Source organism: Gavialis gangeticus, unplaced genomic scaffold (genome assembly GCF_001723915.1).
Source record: "Gavialis gangeticus isolate Ggan-Ray unplaced genomic scaffold, GavGan_comp1, whole genome shotgun sequence".
Lineage (NCBI taxonomy): Eukaryota > Metazoa > Chordata > Crocodylia > Gavialidae > Gavialis > Gavialis gangeticus.
In genome coordinates, this window is record NW_017729034.1 from 11,877,359 (window position 1) to 11,887,216 (window position 9,858).

Consider the following 9,858-nt stretch of genomic DNA (forward strand, 5'->3'; position numbering starts at 1 on the left):
GGTGTTTTGATCAACTTCAAGGGGGCTGGGTTTCACCAAGAAACTTGCTCCTTGGGCATTTTTAAAAAAAATCAAAGTGTTTTTAGACCCACCCAGAGCAGGGTTAGATGACTCATTCTATGCAGGGAATTTTACAGTGGGGCTGCTTTCAAGATAAGGGTTGGATTTTCTGACCCAGGAGATTCTTTCCAGTCTCACATTTATAAATAAGAGACTAGGCTCATGAATAAGGAACAGAATAAGTCAGCAGTGACCCCCTCCCCCACTCCAGCATACCTCCTTCATTAATGGGCCCTGTAGAACATTTATACTGTATGAAATATTCTGGAACCATTCAAAAATAGTGCCCATGTGGGTGTGCTTGGATATGCAGCTATCTATAGCATACGCTGTTGTTTAAGACTCAGCATTCCTCGTTTTGCGTCAGCCTGAGTGGATATTCTGACAGTCTTAACAACGAAATCAAAATGCTGCACAGCACAAAGACTGAAGGACTACCAAATATCAGACTTAGAAACTGGGCTAGTTTAATGGAATCTTCTTTTTTTTTTTTTTTAACTATTTTTTTAAATTTATGAGTAAGGTTTTTTCCATTCTTCTAAACCTCACACAGCTGAAAAGTGTTTTCTTGCACTTTCCAACAAAATAAATGTTTTCTGGGTAGACACCCCAAGCATGGAAAATTTCAACCTCAAAAGGTAAAACTGTAAATTAAAAGGAGTTAAAAAAAAGGGAAAAATACCAATATTAATAAAATTCTTTAATCACTCATGAATGATTGCTAGGTTAAAAAGTACCATATAAAATGTACACAATATCATATGGCAACCCCTAGATAATGCACACATGCAGAACAATTTAACATAGAACACTGTGGTATCAAAGAGATTGGCGGTCTGGAGGGTGTAAAAAAAAAAAGCAAGTAGAGAAACTCAGGTTTCAACTTCAAAGTGACCTTTTCAACTTACTGTAAGTATCTTTGTAAAAAGAGGGAAATTTCAAGTCATCACTAATGGGCTAACCACACCACTGAGGGCAGGGGAAGCAGATACTCAGTTAACCATCTGTTCCTGTGAGCACTCTGCAACCCTAAAGTTCAACTGTCCAAAGTTTTTCAAAACTAGAAACACAAACTCTGTGCAGGGAGGGAGGGAGGGAGAGAGGGAGGGGAATACCAGAATGGAGGATTTCCTGTTACAAAGAAATATTCATAATCATTTTAAATGGTATCTTCTGTGTTCACTGAGAAGAATGTACTTCCTTTGCTTCTAGCTCTTGTGCTCCATTTCACAAGATTCTCTGGCTTTGAAGTCAGACCTGATGGGGGTAGCAAGAAGTCCACACAGAAAAAGAGTTGCAGGACCAAAGGACTCTCAGAAAAATGTTTTCTTTGCCTTGGGAAATGAAAATAGGTCTATGGCATGAAGGCCTTCTTTATGCGGAGTGTTGAGAACTGGCTGGGGACTCTGGAAAAAATGGATTTCGCTCTTAAGCATTTCCCTCATTTTAAGGAAAATCTTGCTGAGGCTCAGTTCAGAGTGAGGCTACTCACTGTGACAGAGAAGCAGTAAGACTGGGCACTTATGTGTACTAGCATATAGGTGTCAAAAATTGAAGCATCACCGTGGTCTTGTTTATACAGTTGATTTATCAGTCACAACTATTTAATTAGAGGACTGTCTTTATACAAGAATATGAACTTCCACAAACCATTCACCACATGCAGCATATCAAAAATGGTTTCTTTCTAATGCACGTGTATCCAGTCATGCGACAGACTAGTTCACCAATGGTGATCAAGGCTGTTTGATGCACATGTGCACACACAGTCAATCCTCAATCCTGGTTACCTTTGTATCAATACATGCATCAGAGATGGCCATGGAAGGTATCTTCTCCAGAAGCCTCTTTCTTTAGCATATATAATGTAATTTCAGATGTGTGCTGAGGGGCAGGTATAGCCCTTTATCATCCAACAGGAACTAGAAGATAACATCCTACTGTCCATCTGAACGTCCCATTCTCAAGCCTGTACTTATGACTGCATTAGTTTGAAGGAGGACACAGACACAAGAGCTGGATCTCTATACAAATGGCACTGACAGGTGGATACTTTGGTCTTACAGCCTTGGGGAGGGATGTCATGGTAGTCTCCAAAAAATAATTTAAAAATAAAATAGGATATGTGCAATTCATCCTCTCTTACAAGAAGTGTGTTGCTAGTGCAAACCAGCCTTCTTCTCTTTCCTTCTCCACCTGCTGAAGAGAGCAGAGACGAGACTATGGCATCTCTTGACTCACAGTCTCATCAGTTATTACCAATTTCTACTTAATACTTAATTCCACATTGGTGGCAGCTGCTTTGTAACACACCCCTCCACTATGGACACTTCCCAAGAATACAAAGCCTTTTCTGCAGATGGCCCACATGACAGCACTGCTCTGTGGAGGGGTTTTTCAAAACTTCCAAGTTTGGCAGAAGAAGAGAAGAGCCTCACCCTAATCAGGACACTGGAAATGTAGAATCTGACAAATATCCTGTAGGTTTTTCAAGCATTTGTGCAAGCAAGTACCTACAAAGGGCAAGAAAGCTCTATTCAAGCCTGCCAGCTACCTAATGCATGGCCCTGCCAGTGCATCCCAAGCCTCACTTGAAACCTTGCCTTGCTCTTTCAGCCACTGGCTGCTCCTCCTGAAGAATGCCAAAGGCTTCCGCTTCTGCAGAGTACAGTATTGAGTCCAAACACCCTCTGGGAAGATTTGGTCACAGTATTACTTCATCTGTAATTGTACAGTGTTTCAGATCAAGGGACTGGTTTCATTATTGCACTGTGAGAGATCCTTCTGCATGTTGTTCAGACTCTGGTCTGTTATTAATCAGTGTACAGTATTTACTGCAATCCAAGATGAGGTCCCCCCTCTCCACTGAACATGTTGGGGAAGCCCCTCATCTTGGATCTGTGTATGAGGCATGACAGGGCAGCCAGCTGTTGAGGCTCTGGCTCCAACTCATGATCAGGGCTGCCTGCCCCCCAACAGCTTTGGTCCCCCCTATCTCTTCTTCCATCTTCCCCTCTGCCCCCTGCTTACTTGTGCTCTGCTCCAGCAGGCTTTGGCTCCACTCCAGCCTGGGGCACAGAGCATGCGCTTGCTCTGGACTCAGCCTGGCTCACTAGCAGCAGTGGTGGTGATGGCAGCAGCTCCAGCAGGCCCTGGGGCCAGAGCTGCTACCTTGGTGTCACTGCTACAGGGCAAGGCTGTGGCCCTGCTCTGTGCCCCAGACTGGAATGTGTCCTGAACCTGCTGGAGCAGAACAAGGGTATGTGTGGGGTAGGATGGACGGGCAAGCAGAGAAGGTAGAGGTGGGGGAGGAGCAGGCACATGGGGACAAGTGGGGTGGGAGGAAAACAGACAGCATGGGGCAAGGGTCAAACTGCTTGACCCCTCCCTACTGCCTCCCCTACTGCCTGTCCTCCCACCCTCTCACTGCCTTTCTGCTGTAGCAGTGGGGTTGGGGGGGACAAGTTTAAGATTACCCTCCAATAATTAGAGTCTGTGTGTGGAAAATTATAATGACTATATACATTTTCCACATCTAAAATCTAATTATGGGGGCAGGTGGGAGGGTCATCTTAAATTTAGAGTGGTCTTGGATTCAGGTAAATATAGCAATTACTGACCTCTTTGCCTTTACCCTGGTATAAAGAGAGCAAAATCCAGCCTACATCGTCCATCTATATTCTTCATTATATACACTGACCATAGCAGTGAATGCCCTTGGATTGAAGATTATTTTGACATGCGGTCAAATATCAGTCTTACCTTTGGCCTCTGATTGACAGGAGTTAATCTCACACTTCCTGAAGAGGTGCTTAATGGTGAACAGGCCTTACTAGAGGCAGCTGAAGTTCTAAAATATATAGAAGGTGGAGAAAGAAAGAGGAAGTGAATACTATGGCAAGGTCAAAGACCTCTGCATCAACTAACCAAAGCAAACAGCTTCCAGCAAAACATGTTAATCACTGTCACGAACATTTCTGAAGTGTCTACGGCAGGCAAACAAGAAAGAGTCCACTTGAAAGAGTGGCGATCTAGGAAACATGACATACGGAAAACAAGGACAAAAAGAACAGATATTCCTATCTTCGGGAAGAGAAGCCTGAGGGGAGATTTATTAACAGTCAAATACCTGAAACAATGTTTTCTGTGCTTGAATGGGACAGGACAATAACTGTCTTGCATTGAAACAAGGGAGTTTAGATTGGATATTGAGAAAAACTTTGTTAATATGACCATGGTCAAGCATTAGAACGGATGACTAGAGAGCTTGCCACCATTTTAAGTTTTTAACAGCAGGCTAAACAACCCCTTGTTGGGTACTATTTAGGCAGGGATCAGCAACTAGTGCAGTTGGCTTATGTTGCATCATGCCCAGAACAGTTACTCCATAAGCAGATCTGAAATTTTTAAAAAGGGGGTACAGATGGCATGGTACATCACCACAGATAACACAGCATATTTTTCTACAGTTAAACAGAAACTATAAGCTTTCCTAATATGCTAGGGGTTTAGCACTATATTATTCCATTTAAAATAAAAGCAAAAACAAATGCAACTTTATTGGAATGTACACTAAATTTGCTAGCAAATATATATTAAGTTAAAAAACCCATAAAAGCTAGGCTAAAATTTGTGAAAATAATCAAAAGATATTGCTTCATTAGTTTTGTTGTCACTACAGTTAAATGTACAGTTCTTATTCAGATTCTAAACAAAATCTAGACTTCTTGACGGTGCCTCTAATACTTCACTGTCAGTCATTTTTAATATTACCACACCTGATAAGTTTTTTAGTCAAAACTAAAAACAGTCTGCAGAGCTGTGAAATAGAAGAGACAGTATATCAGAAATGGCTAACAGACAGCATAATTGCAGATGAAAGGGTAGTTTGAACAGTGGAACATCAAGACCATTAAAAAGAAGAGAGGGTCAGTGAAAAGAGATTGAGGGAATCAGGGAAAAGAGGGAGTGAAAAGAGATTAGTAGGAATCAGGTAATTATAATAAACCATAAAGTCAATTGACCTCCTCAGTGCTGCCTGAATAGAAGTGCTACTGCTACTCCCAAGCACTTGGTTTTAGAGTTTAGGTGGAGCAGAAAACAAAGTGGTCCTTTGATCTACCCCCACCCTCTTCTGGCTCATAGATGCAGGGTAACCACCATCAAATCCCCCTGTCTCCCTCCCCAAAGAGGTGAATGCCTGACCTGATGAAAAAGCTCCTCTTGGCTCCCCATGTCTCCCTCTCCCCAAATATGTATGTAAAGTATTTTTCCTTTGGGAGGGATTCTTCCCATTTGTCCTGGAACCAGATGGACTTGTATTCTTCCCCAAAGCTTTGGCATTCTGGGTTTCTCTGCATCCCTTCAATAATGCAGTTCCCTCTACCCCATATCCAGGAAAACGTCAACAATCTAATTTCAACCACAAGAAGTCAGCAAGATCAGAGTTTCCCAGGAGAGGTTGAGGTCAGAGGACATTTGTTATCCTGTTACAGTCCCTCTTTCCAGCTCTCCCAATTAGACTGTGCTGAAGCCATGGCACGGCAATCAAATCTGGGAGAACATGGTGAAAGTGCATTTGAACAGTTTGCATAAATGACCAGTTTTGTACATGTATTTCATTCACGCTGACCACAGATAAATAATAAAAAACTGGTTTTCACCTCTGTGCACTGGGCCCACTGGCAGAGGAAGGAGTGCCTTCTTTGGAGCTGTTGCAAGCTTCTGCCACTGGAACAGACACCTCAATTGTCCTCTTTGCATTTCCTAGACAGTAAATTACTTAATTCTAGTGAAGGAACAGGAACATTAGCAGCATTATTTGTTTGATTTTTTTCCTGCATGTGGCTTGATTTTAAGTTTCGCCCGCTCCAGTATTATGCTGTTATTTTTTTCCATTTCCTTCATTTGGAATATTGAGTTATTAGATTTACACTGCAATTGTAGCTACAGCCCCTGTTTCTGCATCAAGGCCCCATACTGCATTCATTTGCGGGTACGCTCCCTGAACATACACACACACTCTTTAACCCTCATGCTCCTTCTGTGCTTTGTACATATAACCATTTTTCCTCTCCTTATTTTGCTTGTCATTAGCACTCAGCCACTCCAAGAAAGGATTAAATCGTTCTGTTTTCTTTCTGTTAAAAAAGCCATGGTAAGCAGTCCATAGACCCTAAGCTGCATAAAGAATAAGCCCTTTACTGTCTCAAAAAGAGCGCTGTAGACTTTTAGTTACCTCTGTGTATCTATTTATCAGCCCTTGCAGCACCTCTTCAGGGGAACCAGAGCACAGGGAAGATCACCCCACAAAACACCTCCCCACTGGATCGTAACTAAGAGTCAGAATGCAAATTTGTGAAGTAGGATTGTTAAGACATTACAAATGAAGTGGTGGAATCTCCCTCAGAACAGCTCTGTAGCCAGGCCTGGTTAGGTAGAATATAACTGTCAGGAGCTTCACTGGGATGAGGCATTCCCTTGCTACCTGTGGGAGAAGCTCAGTTGTGTCCTCAACCCATAAATCAGGCTGACTGTAACAGTGACATATTAAATAGACTGTTGCCCATGAAAGCTCAAACCTTCCTGAGCTAGTTAGTCTCTAGCCACCCAGCTCTACCTTCTGCCTTACACAGAAAAGTAACTTTAGCAAATTCGAGTTGAGGTGTTTTTAGCAGTCTAACAAAGGTTAGCAGCAGTGAGTGAGATAGCCTGTACCCACCTGCCCTGAGAGCTCTCAGTTGGTCATTAAATGCTGTGTTGTGCACAGTTTGGGAACAACTGATCGAGTTAACAAAAGATAGAGGACTCCCACATTACAAGGGCTAAAACGCATCATCTTAGCTTTTCTTGTGCTGGATACATACCAGTCCAATTTATGGGTGGTGGTGGAATAGGAGAGATTGATGGAGAGACTGTGCTGACACTAGCCAATTTTTGCTGTTCTATCAGCTGCAGCAGTTTTCCACGGGCTTCTGCACTCTGACGATTCAGCTCTGCTATTCGCTCCTCCAAGTTCTTTGAGGCTCCTAGAAAAGTCTAATAAACAGTTGGCTTTCAATAAGCTGATTTGCAAGTTGCACCTTTGGGGAGGACACGCCATATACTTCAAGTATTGTATTAATAAAATTATCATTCAAACTGAATTTGAATTAGGAATTTAAGTAAACAAATCACAGCGTTTTTCAGGTAGATCTCTGGTTTCATATGCCTTTTGCTGTGGCATCTGGGTGCTGTCCAAATTGAATCACATTAAATAGGGACAGTATCATGTTAAGTTGCACTGCCCACAAACAGCATACAGCCCTGTTTCTTGCATCACTGCAGCCAACAATTAAAAAAAAAACAAAACCCGCCAGTGATCAACCATAATTAAGCAATCATGTGGCCAAAGAGATTTGCTCTGGATGTACAGGGCAGGAAGCACTGCACTACTCTTGAACTAGCAAGCTGTGCTCTTTTTGAGCCAGCCTGACAGTGCTGTAGCAACAAAGTTTGGCACCCGGAGCAAAGCCTGCAGTGGCAGCCTGCCATTGCCCAGTGCACAGATCCGGGGGGCACATGTCCCCCACATGCTTGCCTGGGAATGTATGCACTGGTGGAAGCCACCCTTCCCACATCCCTGCAGCCCCCCAAATAAGCCACTCACGGCTCCATCCCATGCCCTTCCTGGGCAGCACCTGTTGATGCCCCTTCACTTTGGCGCCCAGGGCAGTTGCCCCACTCGCCCTCCACTTGCTATGGCATGACAGCCTGATATTCTGAGGGTGCAGTTGCTCCTGGAGCAGCCACATTTCTGTGCAAGCTAGTGAGTATCTGCCCATAACTTGAACAGCTGCAAACAACTCAACAGCATGCAATACACTGAAGAATTGGGCCCTTAGGCTACATTTCATTAAGAACATTTGGATCCCTCATACCCCAACAATGATGGACCACTGGTGCCAGTCAGAACAGAGGCTGTCATGTATTTTAGGCATCAGAGATTCTTTTGTGTTGTCTAACCCTATTCTGAGCAGTGGAGCCACTCTGCTTGTTAATTTTCCTAATGCAAGGTCTTCTACTCTTCTTTTCCCCAGAGCCATTGGCTTAACCCTAGTTAATTGTGCTGGCAGGGGGCAAGAGACCCAACTCATGTCTGCACCGCAATCAGAGGTGTGTGAATGAGCCACATGTAGGTATACCCACACTGGCTCATTCTGGTGAACTCAAAAGACAACAGGCAATGTGGATTCAAGTCGGACGGGGACCCTGGGTCTATGCTCTGGTTGCTAGCTAGTGCTGAGGCCCACACTGCTATGTCTACACCAGTGGTCACCGTGGTCACCATTGACCAGTTGATCTCGGAGACTGTTGGAGTCGATTTTAAGTTGCAGCCTGGGAGCAGCCCAGTGCCATGTGCGTCCTGCTGCTGGGCAGGCAGGGGACGAGGCACAGCCCAGTGGTGGGACACACGTGGTGTGGGGCTGCTCCCAGGCCAGCCGCAGTGTGGCTCAAGGCTCAAAGCCCAGCCTGCAACAGGAAGTGCCTCCATTGTTCACAGATGAAGGGGCATGTGACCCCCCCTAAATGCCAGGCAGCGTGGGCAGCTGCAGCAGTGGTGAGGGAGGGAGTGGGGCTGGAGCAAGGGCAGGCTCTGCACAGCTGGGGCATGGGACAGAGCCATAAGCAGCTTGTTCGGGGAGGGGTGTACGCAGCCCAGGAGGACATGGGGGCCATGTGCCTCTGGATCTGCACCCTGGCGCACTGGGGCTGGGCTGCACTTGGGCTGGGTGGCGGTGGCACTGGGAGTGGGGCTATGTGGGGCTGCAGGCACCTGAAAATGTACCGTAGCCCCCCATAGCACCCCCTCCCAGCACTGCTGCCTGGCCTGAATGCAGCACAGCTCAGCTCTCAGCCGTGAAGAGCACGGTGCTACCTTCCCCTTCCCCTTCCTCCCTGGGCTCTATGCAGGGGGGAAGCAGACTGGGGCTGGAAGGCAGTGCCACGCTCTTCACTGCGGTGGTCTGGGCCACACTGCTTTCAGGCTGGGTGGTGGTGCTGGGAAAGCAGCTACAGTGAATTTTTGGGTGCCTACACCACCCCCCATAGCCCTGCTCCCAGTGCTACCACCAGCCAGCCCGAGCACAGCCTGGTCCCAATTCACAGCAGCAGCCAGCCTGGCCGGTGTGTAGATCCAGGGGCACACATCCTCCATGCCCTCCCAGGCTGTGCCCCCCACTCCAGCCCCACTTCCTCCCTCCCTATCGTTGGCAGGGCAGGCGGGGTGCAGATCAAGGCCCCAGTGGTGAGGGAGGATGTGGGGCTAGGTCTGGAGCCTTGATCTGCCCTTTCCCTTAGCACGTCCCCAAATAATTTTTTTCTCCCTCTGCCCCAGCCTGCTCCCCCGCCCAGACTTACCTGCTGGTTGGTGCAGGGGATGGTACATGGTAGATCTTGGCTTGCTTTTAAATTCCAAAGGTGATCTCTTACTTAAAGGTTGGAGACCACTGGGCTACACTGATATGACCCACACTGACAAGAGGTAGCACAAACATGTTTGCTTGTGCTGCAGTCACAGGCCTGACTGAAGTGTGCACACCCCTAGTCTATTGTATGTTCTTTGCTTGGTGGCACCTAGATACCAGTGATTTTGACCTATGAAGAAGCAGGTTATCTTCTTATCACAGTGATACAAGAAACTGCAGCTGCAGTTCCCAAGTGTTGAGTCTAGATGGCTCAAAGGCCTTAGTTATTCTACCTCCCTCCATTATAGCAAGAGGCAAAAGTGAGGAACAAAGATTCCCAACATCCGTAGGT

General features: G+C 45.7%; 1 protein-coding gene across 1 annotated transcript in view; it reads right to left on the reverse strand.

Annotated features, from left to right (window-relative positions):
- Positions 1–743: 743 nt before the first annotated feature.
- The window catches only part of SPICE1 (spindle and centriole associated protein 1), a 45,315-nt gene continuing 36,200 nt past the window's right edge, over positions 744–9,858 (reverse strand). The window contains exons 14-17 of the mRNA XM_019526674.1: positions 6,927–7,098; positions 5,724–5,826; positions 3,823–3,910; positions 744–2,256 (exon numbers count right to left, since the gene is read on the reverse strand). Coding sequence (XP_019382219.1) covers positions 2,203–2,256; positions 3,823–3,910; positions 5,724–5,826; positions 6,927–7,098 — 417 coding nt within the window. The 3' untranslated portion in view covers positions 744–2,202. The remainder of the gene's footprint in view (positions 2,257–3,822; positions 3,911–5,723; positions 5,827–6,926; positions 7,099–9,858) is intronic.